Here is a 21,426-nt window from a genome sequence, read left to right as displayed (position 1 = left end):
AGGTTTTTACACTAGCAAAGGACAAAAAAAGAACAAGATCCCCAAAATCCTATTAAAGTTTCCTGGATTCTTTAGTTTCTCCTTAACTATATCCAATAAAGAACAGACCATGCCTCTGAGCAACTGGTTTCATATACTGCTCTTATTGTTAATGGTTTTTTTAAAACATTTAAATTGAATTAACCTACCTGCAACTTAAAGGCATTATTTCTTGTCCAATGCCTGGTGAAGTTGTTCCATGAATTTAAATTAAAAATGATTGCCCTGATGCTAATTTTTTCAAAGATGTAAGGTTTGATGGGTATAGATCTAGAGTTCCATATCAGTTCTCATCAACTGAATGACCATTATCATATTTTCTTCACTATCATCTGATGGGCAACTTCCCTAAAACCTATGCATAACAGTACGTTTCTGAAGTCTGAGTTCTGTAAATTTAGTGATTAAAAGAGTTGTGTACCATAACTCTTTATTAATAAATTTTTTGTTTCCCTGAAAATAAGACTTCCCCAAATAATAAGCCCAATTGGGCTTTTAAGCACATGTGCTAAAATAAGCCCTCCCCAAAAATAAGCCCTCCCCAAAAATATTGCAACCCAGCAGCAGCCATGAGATGACTATACTCTCCGCCTCCTGCACCTCAAAAATAATAAGACTACCCAGAAAATAAGGCCAAGCACTTATTTTGGGGGGGTCAAAAGAAAATAAGACCCTGTCTTATTTTCAGGGAAGTACGGTACAAAAAATCCTATCTCTAAACCTATATTGGTCTGATGTAAGTATGATCTGATGTAAAGTTGATAAAGTAGGCATCATATTATAACCTAGACATACTAGCTACCATAATTTTCTGGATTAAATTTAATTATTAATCTTAACAATTTAGAAGTTGGGTAACATTGAATAAAATCTATTTCAGGGCATCCTTGGTTACTTTTAAAATATAGAATTCTTCTTTGTAACAGTTCAGATTTCCAACATCTTCTCAACCACAACTGCTCAAAAATAATTTGGTATGCTGTCATTCTTTTTCATTAATATATCCAATAATTGAAATAATTTTTCACTAAAAGAAGTTGAAACTATTGAACAGATGGTACAAAGGAGAAAAAGAAATTCTGACTACTAGTCATCTTGCTTCTGTTTTTTTTTTAGAAAACCCTAAACTTCTTTCTTATAGAAAAATGCCAAAATTGGTTATCAGCATAATATTCCTCTATATTATATTGCTAATAAAAATTAAACTTTGTGAGTTTTCCTTGAGTCAAAGCACAATATAACTGGGTGGACTGAAAGACCAGAAAGAATTGTATAAACTGACTGGGTTTTGTGTTTGGTTGGTGGATTGTTGTTGGGTTTCTTTTTTGTTGTTGTTGTTGTGAGCACAGCAATTGTTGATTAGGAAGTTACCATCTATTTTTTTTTCTTGATTCCTGATAACTTACCCAAGTTTTGGTTTTCCTGTAAAACTATATTTGAGGAAGCTTATACAAGAAATGTTTTTCACATAGAGATCATCTGGTTTAGGTTTATGTCTTATGGGAAAAGTAATTAAGCCCAAAGTAATATAATAATCACAGTATATCTGCATTAAAGTACAATAAATAAAATAAAGAAATATTTTAATGTAGTTTTATCCATTACTAATTGGAGACATTTCAGCTATTAATCATATTTGGAAAAAGTGGGAATTCTTGCATATTGATCCTTCTGGATATTGTAGGCATTTTTACAGGATGAAGTGTGACATTTTAAACATGTGAATGTTCATCTAAGTTGTTTTGTGGTAGTTTTGCTTCTGACAGCTAGAGCAAGCCAGGTTGTTTCATTCTCCCAGAAATTATAAGAATCTCTTGACTCATTTTACCAATATGTTTCCATCCATATTAAGCTTTTTGGAAAAGTATTGTGAATACTGGACATCATTATAATCCTATTGTTATCCAGTCTTAGGTTTGAAAGATAACCATTCACAAACATCTATTGGAAATTTTCTTTAAACATAAAATTCATATTTAAAGAAACCAGTAATAAAATCTTAGTCTTAAAATTTCTGCAAGTTGACTCAAGGTTTTTAAGAGATATTCATATGAGATATTTATATATTAATAGTAATATCATATATATTCTGTTGGTAGCATTCTACTACATTCAACTATGCAGTGGTGGGATTCAAATAATTTAACAACCAGTTTTCTGTCCTAATGACCAAGTGGGTAGGCGGGGCTCAGTGTTCAAGTGACTGGGTGGCGTGGTCAACTCAACGTCACTCACGCCGATGGGTGCTTTGCCTTAGCTATTACAATGTAATAAGGGTTAACCGGAGAGGCAGTTTCTGTAAGCAGGGCAATAAAGATTAGGCTAGAAACAACACCAGAATGTTTCCTTCCTGCCTTCCTTACAGGATTAGCCCTGTAAAGTGAGAAAAAACAAAATGGGATTTCTTCCAACAATCGGTTCTCCGAACTGCTTAGAAAGTTAACAACCGGTTCTCCCGAATAGGTGCGGACTGGCTGAATCCTACCACTGCTACTATGTAATATTACATATATAATATATAATATAAATTATAAATATAAATTGATTTGTATTAATTTTATTTTATAAATACACAAATACATGTATTTAAATATTAATATATAATATACATCAATTGCTTTTATCAGCTTGTATGTTCCATTAATATATTTTTATGGTTTCCTATTCTGCTTTGTAGGAGAAGCCTACATGAGACTTAGCAGATTCTCCGAAGCAGAACATTGGTATATGGAATCACTGCATTCTAAAACTGATCACATTCCAGCTCATCTCACATATGGGAAACTTCTTGCTTTAACGGTAAGCAAACTACCTGGAAAATAGCAGTTTCTTTAGCAAGAGAAAAACAATCATATTTGTCACATACATACCAATTTCATTATTTCTTTGTATAAAATATTATACTAACATCAGTAAGGCTATTTTTTCCTATTCTATTCAAGCTAGGGTCTCTATCTTGAGATCACCTTTGCAAATCATTCTATTGTTGTTCACAATCTATCTACTAAGGAGATATATCAAGGATATTGACAGACTTAGAATGCATGCTATGTCAGCATTCTCCTATATCTTTCTTCAGATTTCTGTCTTTCCATATGTATTAAACTATCAGAAGATTTAGGCCATATTAGGGAATTATCATTCCTTATCTCTCTAGAGCAGGTGTAGTTAACCTTTTTATATCTACCGCCCACTTTTGTATCTCTGTTAGTAGTAAAATTTTCTAACCGCCCACCGGTTCCACAGTAATGGTGATTTATAAAGTAGGGAAGTCAATTAAATTAAAAAAAGGAAAGTGCTTCAGTATCGGACAAAACCCCTACCGCCCATCATGAAAGCTGGAACGCCCACAAGTGGGCGGTAGGGGCCAGGTTGACTACCACTGCTCTAGAGTGAGAGTCAGTGTAGTATTGTGGTTAAGGTGCTGCAGTAAGTGCAAGCATACTCAGATTGTACTCCCCACCCCCACCCCTCCCAGCCATGAGAGCCAACTGGGTGATTTAGGACAGTCAGTTTTTCTCAGCTTTAGACAAGGAAGCTCCCAAAATCTACCAAGTTGCACTGAACTGTATATAGTCAGTAAAAAGACTTTCATCCTTCAGTGAATTAATTCAGGATTATGATGATGATGATGAGGAGGAGGAGGAGGAGGAGGAAGAAGAGGATATTGATGATACATCTATAATACACTAAATTAGAAATGCGTTTTCCAACTGGAGCAGTGGACAAAATGTATATTGAGGTTATCTGGGTATTGTCTGGGTAATTTGCTGGTCAGCTGAATAAATAGTATTTCAGTCCAGTTGTCCTTTGATTAACAGGCAACACTCCCTTTCCCCAATAATTACCTTATTGTACTATTCATTGCCTCCAGGAATATCAATATCTATTATGAAGAATGGTTATGGAAATTATGTTTTGCAGTAATATCCTACTTCTCATTGGTAACATATACTTTGCCCAACTGAAAGACAAGAAGGCTGTGGCAATTTCTAGTTCTTCTTTATATCTGAATTAGCCTATTCTATTCTTTGATAGCTAAATGGTAATTTCAATAGGGGTGGTTTTTTTAGCCTAATACTATATACTCTGAACAAAATGTTCCACTCCTCTTAATTCATTTAAATGTAAAAGACCTGTATTGTATTTTGAGTATAATATATATTATGTTGCTACTTAAAAATGTGCTTACTTCTTTTTTAAAAAATGTTGTTTATCCATTTGTTGCACTTCAAAATATTATGCATTATATTTGTGTTCACTGTTTCTTACAACAATTGCAAATAATGCTATTTTGCATCATTTATCTGAAGCTTAAGGGATAAGTCCCTATCTGCATGTGTAGAACCATAAGCTTGCCTTACATAGTAGGGTCATTTTATTAGTGTTGCTTATTTTCTTTCTTTTAGAATATACATTTTATTTGGTTCTATATTGCATCTGCCATTTCCTTAGATTTATACAGACTTAAGTTTGATTAAAATCTGTGTATCTTAGGCCAATATGTAGAAGATGAAGAGAGAATAATGTGTTTTAAAATAGTAAATCTGATCAAATCTATACTGTAGCAGAACTGTAGGTGAGACTATAATTTACGCTGCATGGAGTCAGCTGCAAAAAAATACTTTGAAAGCCAGGTATTATAAATGTATATGTAAAATATATATTTTTGCTGCAAAGGTAAGAGAATGAAAAATTAGTGGTTAAGGTGTACAAATGAGAGACAGTAGTAGTTCTGCTACAGTATAGTGGTTGAAAATAAGGATTAGAAAATGGGAAATCATGAATTCTAATCTTTCTTAGGCAGAAACCAGCTCCATTCCATTTACATTTATTGAATTTATAGGCTGCCCAATCCCGGAGGACTCCGGGCAGCTTACAGAAATAAGAAATATTAAAAAAGATTAAAACAAATAAGACATAACAAATTAAAAAGAAACGCAACATGCACCCAGTCTAAGCGGGGCTGGACCTCAATCAAGAGGTCAACAGCCCCAGGCCTGCCGAAAAAGCCAGGTTTTGATAGCGTTACGGAAGGCCATGAGAGTGGGTAGGTTCCGGATCTCTGGGGGTAGCTCGTTACATAGGGCCAGAGCGGCAACAGAGAAGGCCCTACTCCAAGGCGTCACCAGCTGGCTTTGTCCAGCTGATGGCACCTGGAGAAGGCCCATCCTGTGCGATCTTATCGGTCTTAGGGAGGTATGCGGCAGAAGACGGTCTCATAGATATCTGGGTCCTAGGCCATGTAGGGCTTTAAAGGTGATAACCAGCACCTTGAATCGTGCTCGGAGACCAATGGGAAGCCAGTGCAACTCGCGGAGGATAGGTGTGTGGGTGTACCTTGGTACCAGTATCGCTCGCGCGGCTGCATTCTGGACTAATTGTAGTCTCCAAACACTTTTCAGGGGCAGCCCCAAGTAGAGCACATTACAGTAATCCAGTCTTGAGGTGATGAGGGCGTGAGTGACTGTTTGAAGTGCCTCCCGGTCCAAGTAGGGCCGCAACTGGTGCACCAGGCAAACCTGGGCAAAGGCCTCCCTGGTCACAGCCAACAGGTGATGTTCCAAAGTCAGCTGCGGATCCAGGAGGACCCCCAAGTTGTGGACCCTCTCTGAGGGGAGCAAATTTTCTCCCCCCAGGCTTAAGGACAGACTAGCTGGGCTGTCCTTAGGAGGCAACATCCACAGCCATTCGGTCTTGTCAGGATTGAGTGTGAGTTTGTTCATTCCCATCCAGACCCTAACAGCTTCCAGGCACTGGCACATCACTTCCACCGCTACGCTGAGTTGGCACAGGGCGGACAGATACAACTGTGTGTTGTCTGCATACTGGTGGTATTTAATCCCGTGCCGGCGAATGATCTCACCCAGTGGCTTCATGTAGAATTTAAATAGGAGGGGGGACAAGACCGGCCCCTGCGGCACCCCATAATTGAGGGGCCTAGGAGTCGACCTCTGCCCTCCAACCAACACCGACTGCCACTTGTCGGAGAGGTAAGAGGAGAACCACCATAAAACGGTGCCTCCCACTCCCACCTCTTCCAGCTGTCGCAGAAGGATAACATGGTTGATGGTATCGAAGGCCGCTGAGAGATCAAGGAGCACAAGGATAGAGGAATGCCCTCTATCCCTGGCCCGCTCGGTCAGTGCGACCAAAGCGGTTTCGGTGCAGTAACCAGGCCTGAAACCAGACTGAAAAGGGTCTAGATAATCTGCTTCATCCAAGGTCTGTCGGAGTTGGAGGGCCACCACCTTCTCAACAACCTTCCCTAAAAAAGGGAGGTTGGAGACTGGATGATAGTTTTTAAGAATAGCTGGGTCCAGAGAAGGCTTCTTGAGGAGGGGTCTCACCACCGCCTCCTTCAGAGGTTGTGGAAAAGATTCCTCCCGCAAGGAGGCGTTCGTAATTCTCTGGAACCAGCCTTGTGTTACCTCCCTGCTGGTCGAAACCAGCCAGGAGGGACACGGATCCAGTAAACAGGTGGAGGCACTCATCGCTCCCATGGCCTTGTCCACTTCATCAGGAGTGACAAGCTGGAACTCATTCCAGAAAGTCTGAACAAGACCCACCCTCGGCATTTCCACTGGTTCTGTCCAAATGGAGTCCAGGTCTGTCCGAATCTGAGCGATTTTGTCCGACAGAAACTGAGCAAACTCCTCAGCTCGTCCCTGTAAGGCATCCCCCGTTTCCCCCCTTTCAGGAGGGAACAGGTTATCCTAAACAGGGCGGCTGGGCGAGATTGGATGGCTTTGGGTCAGGTTTCTCTCTCAGTTGCAGAAAAATAGTAAAAATGTTTCCAAGAAATTTCTGAAAAATTGTCCATGTAGTTTACCAGGAAGGAATATTGATTTGAAAGCTTAAAAGGTATTGTTTGTGAATAAATGGCTTAACCAGGTGAATAATTAGAAAATATTGTAGATCAGTGGTTTTTAACCTGTGGTCCATGGACTCCTGGGGGTCCACAATGTCACCACGGGAGGTCTGTGAAGCCTTAAAAATGTTATGATTTAAACCTTGAGTCTTAGGGATCCATGGCTATGGTCTGTGGCCACAAAAGGTATTTAAAGAGGGTCCTTGATGAAGTAAAGGTTGAGAAATACTGCAGTAGACAATCCTGAGCTGTTCATTTATAGAACTGTATCCAGTGATCTCAGTGTACATGCCAAAATAATTATCAGTCCTAAATTCCTAATATGAATCTAATATGAATGAATTGCCTACAGCTAAAAATTAGGGAGTGGGGAGTGAAATGGACCACTTTCATGACTGACAAATTTGTTATGGCATATCTGTTGCGGATTGAAAGAAACTGCAGAATGATTTGTACAATTCACAAATGTAAATAATAAATGCATCTAGAAGATGCCGCAAGACTTGGTTTTCTGAAGAGACTGACACATTATTGCCTATTGCCTATTTTACATCTACCCTATTAGATTCCAGAGGAGTGACAAGTTTCCTATGATGGTGATTTTTCCTTCTTCTTTTTATACCGTTTAAGTCATGACCTCATATACTGTCAGTGTGTAATTGAAGATGACTGTTACAAATACCTGTGCTCAGATTGTATGTTTGGGGATAACTATGCCTGACACTTAATGCTTCTTTGCATGTGACCTCATTATCTTTTAAATAAAACCAAATTGAAGCTTCCAGGGAAGTTATAATTATGGGATTAGAGCATGACTAGAAGGAAAAACTATTTTCTTCCCTGCTTGGGTCTTGGGGGGAAAAAATCTATTTTTGGAAGCTGGTTTTGGATGCCTGTAACTAGTGCTAGCACCAATTTTTAACAAAAGATTTTAGTCACAATTATGAGAAGGACATTTAAATGCCTTCTGGGCTCTTGTGACTTTTCCATTACTTAAAAAGCTATATTTTGGTCATAAATAAACTATTGCAATAATTATATCCATGTTGCTTTTTGTTTATTTAAAAACATTTCCTTTGAAATCATTAGTTCAATAGCTGAAACTAAGCCTTCTTTTTTAAATACATTTCTCTATAAAATGGCAGCATCTTCCCTCTCACTCTTCTCCCTTTCCACTCCTCTTTGTTATCTGAACCTAATTACAATTTTCCACAGGATTAGATCCAGCTAATTACATCCTCATTATAAACTATTTCTGCCAAAGGAGAAATTTTGACATGGGATCAGAATAAATATTCCCATCATTTTTTAATGAATATTTGAAAAAGAGTATAGTCCAGACATACTTCAAAGAACCAAAGTTACCCAAGTATAAGATACCAATGTCATGTTGGTTTCCTGTTAAATATGAGTAGTACTTCATTTATTTAAATGTCGTAGACACACACATAAACATAAGCAGCCATTTAAGCAGAAATACATATATCTTGATACTAACAATTTTCATATAGGATCTTAGGAGGAGACCATGAACAAAATAATATTGGTGTCATCTTGAGATTAAGAATTTTCTCTCCTTCTCTCTCTCCTCCCCATTAATACTTTAGATCAATATATACACACATACACACTTGTAGGAATCCAATCAGGAAACAGTACAAATATATTCTGATCCTGCATTCCCAATTGCTTTTACTTGAAATATCAATTTCTCCCACCCATAAATGCAACATTCAGACAAGGAACCTATGGTTTTAATCAAGGCCAAAACAGGGGATAAAACTTTTGATTTCTTTTCTACTAGAATCTGTCATCCTTTTCTACTAGAATCATATTAATGCTTCCCAATGCTTGCTTGGAAGTAAACAAAGAGAAATGTCTATTTCCTCACCTGTAGTCAGATATCTACAAAAGGTAGCTGAATCTGAACTTGAGTGACTAAAAAGGTGGGTAGTATCAGTAAGAAGGTAAAACGATGGATGGTACCTTTATTACTATTATTAAGATAGAATTGCAAGCCATATGCAAGAGGAAAATAAATGTGTAAACTAATTTGTATTTAATCACAGGAACCTTCTCATGTTACATTAAAAGCATTTTGTGAACAGATGTCACTGTTGTTAGCTTTCTCATAAATGAAAGATAATTAGTAAGACAGATACCTGAACTAGATATATTAATTTAGAATAAAAGGGGGACTCTTGTACTAATGCTGAGTAAATATGTGATAATTAAGTATGCATATTTATGAAGCCATAAAATTACACACTGTGTAACCCTATGCATAGATACTTCTGACTATCATGTAAGTGTTAAAATCTATTTCTGTTAATCTGTAATAAACTAGTGAAAAATATTTTCTATCTCTTAGTATTCAGAAATAACATTTAGAACTTGAAAAGCATAAAAATAACAGTGGTAATTCAAACAATCATCAAAAATGTGCAGTGATATTAATAATGTAACTATATTTAAGTCTGTTTGAAACTTGTTTAAAAGGGAACAAGATTTAACTCTGATTCTATGAAATCTATATTTCCTGTAGTACACAAATGATATTGCAAAACATGCCTGGAACAGGCTTACATTGTTGCTTTATTACTTTTAAACCATATAGTAATCATACAAGAGAACCAGAGAAACTGATTGTGCACATTCAGAAGAAAATGTGTGCTGTACCCAACAATAAAAGAAAAATCTAAAGAGGCTCAGGATACCCCTATATTAAGACCTGGGAGAATACCCAGATTTTCAGGAATTTTCAGAGCTTCAATCAATGTAAGCCATATAGATTCCTGAAGGGATACTATTGCAGAAGGCTGGTACCATGACAGAGAATTTATGCTTCCTAAGTCTCTATAGATGACATTGTTTAATCAAGGGAATTTAGACCATACCTATTCTGACCAATCTTACCAGACAGGCAAAAACAATAAAAAAATGGCACTCTCACAAATAACAAGGTCCTATGCTATGACGGGCTTTATAAGGGATAACCAGCCACCTGAATTGTATCCAGAAGCTCACTAGCAGCCAGGACAAACTCATGGAGTTACAGTATCATTTTAGCATATTTCAACATACCAGACACTTCATAAGCCACTGTCTTCTGGATCAGCTGTAGCTACTAAACAGTCTTCAGGGGCAGCATTAAAACAAGTTTAGAAACACTGCCAAATTATTTTCAACTATCTTGAAAGTCAGATAGGATCTTCCTTACCAGTTAGATCAGACAGGAAATACAGCCAGATAATCTAATTCTATTTTATTGTAAAACTACATAAACAGAAACCTGAAAGTCTGAAAGAACAATTCTCCCACTCCCACCTTTAAAGCCCAATAACTTAGGAAGGGGCCCTCCTTCACTATCCCTCTTATCTGACCATTTCCTCCACTCACTATCCCTCTTATCTGACCATGTCCTAGGCGGCGGTAGCTGTTTGCCTGATCTCCTAACATCACTTCCACATAACATTACAAGTAGCATCAACACTACAAAGTGGTCCAGATTAAGAAACCAATGCCATATATGTCAGGACCACTTCCATTATTATAGCTATAGTGAAGTCCCGCCTGAGCCATGAAAGCCAGTTGGGTCACTCTCCCTCATCCCAAACCACCTCACCACATTATTTGTGTTAGAAATAACCCAAGGCAGTGAGCATCTTCCCAGAACAACAAGGGTTACTGTTGTGGGAAGATGTTTGCTGCCTTGAGTTATTTGTAAAAATAATAAAGATGGGATACAAATAAATAAATAAAATTAAAAATAGAGTCGTGCCTTTTCTTTGCTTCACAAGTGTAAAAAACGGAAGCCCTTGTCTTACATGTTTCTCAAATTAGTTTCTTGCTCTTGTCTAGAGCCTCGCTTATCTGATCATTCCACTGCTGGCAGCCCTTCCTCCTGGTCTTCAAAGCCATTCCTTCTTTATTCTTTTACAGATAGAAAATAGAAGAGACTATTTTTGACTTTCTTGTCAAAATGTAAAATTAAAGCTCTTAAATGTAACAATTAGTATCCTATTCATTCCTTTTTTTTTCTTTGAATACTGTGTTCCTTAAAATGTCATTTTAAGATCAGGGACTGTCATTTTACTTGGGTAATAAATGTTACACAGAGCTATTTGGGCTAATGATACAGATCAAAAATTTTCAAATAAATAACATATATTTTTCCTTACCTACTTTCAAAGCATAGAATGATGCATGTCAGGGGGGAAACACTCATTGTGTCTTCAGTTCTAACACAGTAATAATCCAAAATGAAATTAAAAATATAATCTTAAACACTATGATAAGAGGCACAAAAACGGAAACTTCTTTTCACTGGGATTAAAATCTTATAAGAAATTGAAAAAAGTATTTTGAGAAGCCAATTATAACTTTCTAGCTGAATGGAAAAATATTTGGGTTTGCTATTCGTTTCATGGAAATAATTCTGAAGGCTGAAGCATAATGGCCAAGGAAGAAGTCCAGTGAATTCTCCCCTCTCTTGAAATAGGAAAGAAAACGGAATGTGCAATGAGACATGATAATTAACTGTCTAAGACTAATAGTGTTCTTCTGTTTCAGACCATGACATAATAGATGTAAATGTTAATTCAGTCAGGATTAGCAATGTGTTCCAGTCTCAGACAGCAGTTTTGATGACTTGCACATGAATGTTTTGTGACATGAAACTTGCCAGAAGAGGATGATAACTTGAATGCTCTGCTCTGATTTTTAATGTGCCCTGTTTATCCTATAATCCAAATTATTCTTGTAGTTTTGCCAAGAAACCTAGTTTCCCCCCCATCTTGTTCATTGTTGTCTTCATTCCTTTAAGCATGTATGTTATATTTTACTTCCAATGAAAATATATAAATATTGGTTGTGCTCAATAAAATATTAAAACTAGACATGTCATCTGTGAGACGGCATCAATTGGCAGACAACTATGCCATGCAGAAGTTTGCTTATAGACTGCTTTGGGGGTGACTGATCCTCTGTGTGAATCAAGTTATTACTTAATTCAAGTTTTCTCTTCTGCCGATATGAATAGGATCTTGTTTTAAGCTTGTGCATTGATAGATGGTTACTACGATCTCCATGCACACTTATACAATAGCCATAGTTAACTTCTAGTTTTCACCATGTACATTTGTTGCTGAGAAATCCTATCAATAGAAAATTATATAGATGTGATAATGTACTTCATATTAGAAATTCTGTTTGCGCATATACACAATAGTGAGCACAGTGAGGGGCATATTTTACTAGAACTTCAGTCTTCTGATCCAACAGTACATAAAAATGATTTGAGATAAGCTAAAGTTATATGGAAATGTTGTTTTGCCCTACACATCACCAGGAAATGCTCACACATTAAATGTGGAAGAATCAAATAGTTCCTCATGAGAAAGAAGATATAGATTTCTCATATTTTTTCTTTAATCTCAGGATTAATTTAACGCTCATGGGGGCGAAATCCACATCAGTTGTACATTGATGTGATATGAAATACAGTTCTTTATCTAGTTCTGTTTGGCCTTGCTCTAGTTACAAATTGTATATATCATATAGGAAGTGTTCTTGATCCTTAAACATACTAAGTTGCCCATTTTTGTTTCTCCCTATTAACTGGAATAAAAATAATCAGCATCATTTGTAATAATAGAAAATATATTATTTAAACAGAAGAAAACAGAGTGAGATTTATGTTGTAGCAGGACTATGCTAATTCATTAATTAATATTTCCGTTTTTCAATTTTTCAATTTTCAATTGTAGGTCTTTGCTTATCATAAGTAGTTGTAAACTGGTGTCAAAAATCTGTTTTTGCTTTTTTCTTTCTTAAGGGTCGCAAAAGAGATGCAGAAAAATATTTCTTAAAGGCAATTCAATTGGATCCTATGAAGGGAAACTGTTATATGCATTATGGTAAGTTTGCCAATAAGTGCTTTCCTTTAGATTCTATTTTATTGTACAAAATTCTTTATGAATGATTATGTTTTTTTAATTTTATTTTAAAGTCCTGGCAGAGTATTATTTGAATAATCCACTGGGGCCTATATGGCCAGTAGAATGGCCATCAGTTCCCAAGGTGATACAAGTTGCCATCCTTCATCAGTAACCCATATAACCACATAAATGATGAGCACTGGTAAATGAGACTTTGATGTCTCAAAAAATGGATTTGTGAGCAATATTAATTGTAAATTACAAGATCCTTTCTTTATGAAGTACATGATATTTAAGTGGGTTACATTTACTAATTAATTTTTATTATGTATAGAAAAATGTTTTGTAGAACTCTTATACTTTTCCAGTATGCTACAGGATAAAACCCAAACAGAAATCTTTAAGAATGGTGAATAGCTGTAGGGCCACGTAGAACATTTTGAGACATGTTTTGAGCTTTAAACATAATTTCAAGCTAAAACGTATAATTTATTGGTAGTTTCAACTTTACTCAACATACACTTTATACTATTCTGATGCTGCTGAAAGAGTCTTAATCTCAAAATGGAATCACTTTAAACTAAGAATATTTAGAGTAAGAATATAAAAGTATCACAACTCTTCAGTTAAGTTAAAATAAAATCTTCAGTTTATTTCAAGCTCAAAATAAGGTATTTTAAGTTCAAAACATTTCAGATTAAAAATGTTTTAGACATAACTATCAGGCTTCATTTATGATTGAAAGTTCTTTAAAATTAATTACCTTGGAAGAACAAATGGATGTATATGTGGAGGCTTACCCTGGCATAACTATTATGGAAGGATGCATAGAATTAGACAATTAGAACCAGCATGTATATTACTCAGTCTGAGCATGTGTATCTTTGAAACTCTAATTATGGAATGTACATATCTGTTGGTCCTGAGCGTGTTTCTACTCTGTTGTGTTTGTGTGCATTTATATGTGTGTATGCAAGAGGGACCGGATAAACTGCATTGGATCATGCAGATGTTACATTACCCAGGTAATATCATCGGTATGAGTGAATGTGAGCTTTAGTCCCTGTCTGTATACAGTAGCTTGCCCTACCAGTTTTGTGTGTGTGTGTATAGTTTTCTCTTTAGTAGTATCTTGATTAAGCTGTTATTTATTTACTGCTCAGTTGGTTGTCTGGTGTTAATTCTGGTGTCGATCACTGCTTATCTGAATATTTATTTATTTATTTATTATTAAAATTTATATGCCGCCCAATCCCGAAGGACTCCGGGCGGCTTACAAAAGAAGAAAAAGAGAAAGAAAAAATAAGAAAAAAGACAGTTTAAAAACACAAAACCGCATGCATTCATTCTAACCGGGGCTGGACCTCAACAATGAGGTCAACAGCCCCAGGCCTGCCGGAACAGCCAGGCTTTTACAGCTTTCCTGAAGGCCATGAGAGTGGGTATGGTCCGGATCTCTGGGGGTAGCTGATTCCAGAGAGTCGGAGCAGCCACAGAGAAGGCTCTCCTCCGAGGGCCCGCTAGCCGACACTGTCTGGCTGACGGCATCTGAAGGAGGCCCAATCTGTGGGATCTTACTGGCCACTGGGAGGTATGTGGCAGTAGGCGGTCCCGAAGGTACGCTAGCTATAAGCTACGTTAGCTATAAGCTACTAGAAAGGATTTATTCTGGGTTTTTTTATTTCCTTTTTAATTTTTTTGTTGTTATTGTCTCTTTTGAATGGTATGTAAATGTGATTTATGTCTTGGTCTGTTGGTGATTGATTTGTCTGAATATCAAGCTTCCAGGAATTCCCTTGTGGTTTGGGATTTAGCTTGGTTGAGGATGCTTTCAGTTTCCCAGTTGAAACTATGGTTGAGTCTGTTCATGTGTTGTAAATTTTCATAGTATCTCCTGATTGTTACTTGGTGTTCATGGATATAGTCTTCTATCTGTCTGTCCTACCTAGTAGCTGTTAAAATCCTTATACTTGTATATTGTAAATTGCTTCTGTTTTTTCTTCTTGGGTTTCTGGGTCTTTTTGTTTATTTAGGATGTTTTGAAAGGCTTTAGTTGGTTTGTGTGCTACAGTAATGCTGTATGGGTGTAACAGTCTGTTTGTTATTTCTGATACGTTTTTGATGTATGGCAGAGTTATCCTTTTTATAACTTGTGTTGGTTGGTTGAGAGCTCAGGCACTTTTTGCTAAAGCTGTATGTGTGTCCGTTTTATTGGAAGATATTGTATAAGTGGCCTGTATCCTTTTTCTAGGATTCCAAGTTGCAATGTGTTTAAACGTGCTTATCTGAGTAACATTCTTACAGAGCTCTTACAAAGTAGTTGTTACTTTGATAAAGGAGCACTAGTTTCCATGTTTCTGCTGATTTTATCTGATTCCGTAGCTTGAAAACATATAGCAGTAATGCTACTGTTCACAATTGCTTAGCATGATTCAGTATGTTCATAGAGGCTTATACAGATAGTCGTTGATTTACAGCCATTTGTTTAGTTACTGTTTAAAGTTGCAAGACTACTGAGAAAAGTGGCGTGACTGGGCCTTGCACTCATGACTGTCATAGCATTCTCACAAACACGCGATCAACGTTCACCTGCTAGGCAACCCTCATATTTACAATGGTTGCAGCATCCTGGGCTTATGTGATCACCATTTATGATCTTCCCAGCTGGCTTCCTGTAAGCCTAGTCATTGAGGAACCCAGGTTCACTTAATGACTGCGTGGTTCACCTAATAAGTTCAGTTGGCAAAAAATCAAGTGCAACCCACTTAACAATTGCCTTGCGTAGCATAAATTTTGTGGTCATAAATTGAGAACTACCAGTAGATTTGATTCTTTTTAGTATACTGCAAGAGACAGGAAACAATGGCAAAAAAGTTCTGCCAAATAACACTCTTTATAATAACAACCACTGAGACTTCGAGTTAATTTCCTTTGAATAATACATTTTCCTAATAATTGCAAAGCATGTAATATTTCTGTGTTATAATAAAATTGATTATTTGCATTAAATGACTGTAATTATGCACTCACTTGATATAATTTACAACTGATCATGTAGCGTTCTCTAGCTGAACCTGCAGAGTTTTTCTTTGTTAATGTTTTTAATTTTCTTCTTAATTCATTTTGGTTAACATAGCATGCAGTTAATAATTCACAATGCAAATTGTTCTCTTATTGTAAGTTTAACTGGATCAAATTGATCTTAGAGTGCTGAGAGTATTTTGGCATATTTTGTAATGCTTTGAAAAGAAACACTACAACCAAATTAAAATTAATCAGTAATTAATTGCTGCCCTCTAACTTGTCAACAAGCATAATGTTTTCTTCAGTTGTTCTAAAACTTACATTTAAGTTACTTGAAAATTAAAGAATTGTGCTGCATTTTTCCCTTCGGTTAATAGAAGGTTCTTTGCTTCAGCAGAGGCTTCCTTGAATAGAATTCAGAATAAGGTTGTCTTTTTTACTCCAAATTTACTTTTGCTTTTTACAGTATGCAAAACTGTTCCTTTTTGGAACATATTTGACAATTGGAAAAGGGGAAGGAGAATCAGCAAAAAAGGGTCTTTCATAGAGTGATGTCAGTGTTAAAGTGTGAGGTGTGCTGTAATTGTTAATATCTATTTTTCAGGCCAGTTTCTGTTAGAAGACTCTCGATTGATGGAAGCAGCAGAGATGGCCAAGAAAGCAGCTGAGTTGGATAATACAGAGTTTGATGTTGTGTTCAATGCGGCTCATATGCTTAGGTCTTTTTATTTCATTGTCTTCACCATCAATATTTTACTGCATAAAATTAACAAGTTTAATATGCATACAGTTTTTCTAGAATGAAAACAGAAGATCACATGGCATTTCTCAACTTCATGCTTGTATACATTGTATACATCCTGCTTTTTAAAATTATGGCTAAATCTGATTACTTTAATGAAGACAACTCACACTGAAATCCTGTGCCAATTTTGCCATTATTTCTTTTGCCACTTTTATTGGGGCTGTGAAGAGTCTAATGCTTAAATAACCCAAAAAGTGATTACTACTACATTCCATTCCTGATAAATGAATATAGCAAATGAAGAAAACAAGTTTCAATTTCAACCCTCAATTTTAGAACAAACAATTGCTATTCACAACTTGGGTGGTGCAATAGTTCCAGTACTGAGCTAAGTTTTATGCACAGAAGCCAGTTGGGAGATTTTGTTATTCCCTTATGTTGTATCAGCGTCAGGCTCTGCAACCAGCTCCTCATCATATCATGCATTGATTGCTTCACTGTGTTGAATTAAGTGAATTCAGGGCAAAACAAGTAGATGCCGCAACCAAGCAGAATGAATGTTAATCATCAGTAAGAACAGGCGACCATTTTTTTTTTTGTATGGGTGATCATATCATCTCTGAATTACTTATTCAGCTCTATCTCTTGAGATCATTTTTTAATGTGTGTAAGCTAGAAGGTAACCCAAAATAGATAGTTTTTGTGTCTATTCAAGAGTTTCAACAAGCATTCTTTCCTCAGGCTCATTGTGTGTTTGTGTGTGTGTGCTTTTCTTTTTAAAGTGAATGCAGTGCTTTCTGCATTGACTTGTTTGCCCACAGTTGCCATATACACATAGGCTAATCTATTCAGCTATATAGAATTTTGATGTCATCCAATTCAATGGCAAATTTACAAATAATTGATAATGTTCCTAAAGCAAGCACAACTGCTGGAACCATTTCTATCACTTTGCTTCATGCTACTGGTTTAGATATATTAAAATACTGTAGTTTGCTATATCTGTAATTGGGAACTACATTTTCATGTAACTTTAATGATTAGCCTACTGGGGTTTAACTTCCAATTTTAAAAGCTAAGACATGAATTAAAATTGTTTACAAGCTAATTTTTAATGCTATATATAGACTCAAATGTTTTGTTTATACTAATGTGGACTTTGTAATTATATCAATTTCATTATTTAAAAACTGTATTTTAAGTTAATGAATCATTCACATCATAATCAGTAGCTGAAAATGTATTTTAACTATTAATGTCAATGATTAAATTATTTTTTTCTTTTTCCATTACCAGATTGAATTTCACTGAACTTGCCCTTTTTTCTTCTCTTAATAGACAAGCTAGTCTCAATGAAGCAGCTGAAAAATATTACAAAATGGCAGCTGAGCTAAGACCTAATGTAAGTACTTTCTTAAAGAAAATACATTACAGAGATGTTGAGCTAGCAGAGAGTGAAAACCAATAGATTCTGAAGAATTATTAATAATAATGTTTTGGACTGTAAGCATCTTTTAAAAGCAACTCCCAGCAGCACTCTAATCAACCTTAACATTTGTCAAGTAATTATTGTAAATAATTATGTTGATAAAGTGATTATATATGCATGTTTTTCCCTTTCATTTGTGCATTTTAAATTTGGGTTCTTGATCATATTGTGAAGTGACAGCCAGGCTAACTTTACTGATTCCAAAAAGTGAAGGGGGAACCTGTTTCATTATGAGTTGTTCCTTTCTGGAATGAGATGAGGAAAGAGGATTCCATATATTTTTTTTGTTTGATCACAAAATTAAAAGGTATGGCAGGTACATTTTTGGCTGTCCTCAAAACTTTTTGATAATAGACAAGGTTTGTAGATTCACCATGGACCTAGAAAGGACTTTGAAAGACTTCTAATATAATTCCATGCCTGTGTAGAATTCTCACATTAGCCTAGACAAATGGCTGATCAAGCAGCTATGATTTCCAGAGGCAGGCTATTCCATTGCTTAATAGCACTCATAGTCAGAAATTTTCTTCTTACTTCAATCTTAATCACTTTTCTTTCAGTCCAGCCATTGAAGTTTGCCTTACCTTAAGTATTACTGGGAATGAATACACAACTGTTTATTTGGACAGCTCTTCAAGTATTTAAAAATTACTGCCATGTTTCTCCTAAGCTTTTGCTTCTTTAGGCTAAAGATACCCAGATATTTTTTAAAAATTTCTACTTGTGAACAAAACCACTCTCCTTAGAGATTATACTTCATTCCTGACTATAGACTTCTTGTTAAAACAGCTTAGTCATCAGAATGGATAGTATATAGGAATATATTAATATCCATATATAGGAATATATTAATATCCAATATATCCAATATATTAACATGGTGCTATATGATCAACCAAGATATCACAAACATGCAAATGAGAATACATTTTTACTCTAAGGATTCAAATAGTTTCATTTTGCAAAAATCAGAGACTATGCTTTCAAATGAAATCCGGTGTTAGAAGGAACAATATTTCTATAAAGATAGAACATTCAGGAATTGTGTTTGATATCTGAATTTTTTTCTAAAACTATTATCTCGAAAGAAGGCTGCTGAAATTAATCACACATATGTTCTTAAAAAGTATAAACACTTCAAAGTATAACTCTGAAGTGTCAAATAAAAGCTGAGCAGATCATAGATTTTTCAGTCCCAACCACTGTGAGTGCCATGACCTACATCACACAATCTGACTAGTCTCATATGAGGTCTGTCAAACCTGTGACAGTTTTAAGCCCTATATCTTCATCAACTTGTCAAATGCAGCTGTTTCTGCTCTACTCATTCAAAAAGATTTGATTAACTATTACATGTATATTAGCATAATAACACATGCATGCATGCAAACACTCATAATAAAAAATCTGGATATGCCTTTAAGCAAAATAAGTGCAGTTCCATGGCATAATTTTATGAGCAATGGGAAGTATTTATAGATTGTGGGTTCTGCATATGTAAATGACTTCTATCTCTTTAATCCAAAATATTTTGTTCAGAAGTCTACCAAATAAAGCAAACTGCTGGTAAAAACAAAACTTCTCTGCCATACATGGCATTTAGCTCAACAAGGAAACTTTCCTTGTGCCCCAACTTTCTGGAACATATTACCAAGAAACAATATTATTTTAATAACTAGTAAATTAGAAACACATTCTGGTCTTTCTAATAATAATCATGTGTTGGTTTCATGAATTATAGCATCATGTAGTTTGTTACCAACTTAAGTAATTAAAAGCCTGTTATGCTTCTTTCTAAGTAAGAATACTTTATTCTTTTCTGTGTTATATGATGATGCAATGAAACAATGTAACCATTCAGAACTGGTTTGAACAATTTGGATTCCATTTGCACCAAGATTAAATTATCAGATTAAGATCAGGTGAATCAAGGTTCAATTCCAACCCCCATCAGTAGGATCATGTCACGCCCCTTGGCACGACAAAACCGCGCTAGTCAAAAGAGTGGTGATTAAACCGCGTCGCTAAAGCCGCAACGTCATCACCATCACGCCCACCACCTGTGTAGCAAAGGGGAAAAAGTCGCAATACGTCACATGATGATGCTGTGACGACATGAGTTTGACGCCCCTGATGTATAGCCATGAATCAATCATCATGTTTGAAGAAAAAAACAAGCTATTTATTTATTTAGTTAGTTTGTCAAACATGTAAAAAAATTACAGGTATAAGTACAAACATAAATATGAACAGAGTAAATGGGTACGAATAAATGGAGACAGTAGGGCGGGGCAGTAGGCTCTTATGCACACCCCTTACAGACCTCTTAGGAATGGGGTGAGGTCAACATTAGACAGTCTTAGGTTAAAATTATGGGGGTTTGGGGATGTAACAACAGTCAGGTAGTGCATTCCAGGCACTGACCATTCTGTTGCTGAAGTTGTATTTTCTGCAATTGAGTTTGGAGCAGTTTACCTTGAGTTTGTATCTATTGTTTGCTTGTGTATTATTGTGGTTGAATCTCATTGACAGATAGGATGTTGTAGCAGATAATTTTGTGCACTATGCTTAGGTCAAAGCGTAGGCGGCATAGTTCTAGATTCTCTAAGCCCAAAATTTCAAGCTGGTGGCATAGGGTATTCTGTTGTGAATAGAGGAGTGGAGTAGTCTTCTCGTGAAATACCTCTGAACTCTCTCAATTGTATTAATATCCGATATACAGTGTGGATTCCAGGCAGACAAACTGTATTTGAGAATTGGTCTAGCAAAGGTTTTTTTTTATGCCCCAGTTTGCAGTACAGGAGAAGAAGCATTGCAAGATTAGGTTGACAACTCTTAATGACTTTTTGGCAATGCTGTTACAATGAGCTCTGAATCTCAGTCTTATATATGATTATTAATAAATAACTTTCTCTCATGTCTGCATTAACTCTTGATTAGTGCTTGGAGAAACTCAGGTTCAAATGCACTGGTAGCTGTGAAAGTTTATTAGTAACTTCAAGCCAATCAGTCTCTTTCTGTCCAACCTATTTCTTCCTAAAGAAAAGGAAGAATTTAAATCTAAGATTCTTTGTAAAATTTGCTTTGTTTGGAGGTTTTCATTAGCTCCATCCAACTACAGTACTGTGGTGTGTCTTTCCCTTCAGGTTATTATTTCTTCATATTCCCTTTTTGTTATTCACAATCATTCTTTTATTAATGGCTGAGTTATTAGTTATTAATTTTTGCATTAAACACCATTCATTCTTGTTGTACCACACCCACTTCTTAAATAATGAATAACCAACACATTCAGCTTTAATGTTTTTCTGGCATATGC

The 21,426-nt window shown here is 35.9% G+C and overlaps 1 protein-coding gene across 1 annotated transcript in view; it reads left to right on the top strand.

The window, feature by feature from the left end:
* TMTC2 (transmembrane O-mannosyltransferase targeting cadherins 2) overlaps positions 1-21,426 on the top strand; it is a 187,656-nt gene that overhangs the window by 138,616 nt on the left and 27,614 nt on the right. The window contains exons 8-11 of the mRNA XM_032221173.1: positions 2,717-2,838; positions 12,747-12,828; positions 16,478-16,592; positions 17,957-18,020. Of these exons, the coding sequence (XP_032077064.1) occupies positions 2,717-2,838; positions 12,747-12,828; positions 16,478-16,592; positions 17,957-18,020 (383 nt within the window). The remainder of the gene's footprint in view (positions 1-2,716; positions 2,839-12,746; positions 12,829-16,477; positions 16,593-17,956; positions 18,021-21,426) is intronic.

Source organism: Thamnophis elegans, chromosome 7, assembly GCF_009769535.1.
Source record: "Thamnophis elegans isolate rThaEle1 chromosome 7, rThaEle1.pri, whole genome shotgun sequence".
Lineage (NCBI taxonomy): Eukaryota > Metazoa > Chordata > Lepidosauria > Squamata > Colubridae > Thamnophis > Thamnophis elegans.
The sequence above is the reverse complement of the archived record's forward strand: the minus strand, read 5'-3'. Positions and strand labels throughout refer to the sequence as shown.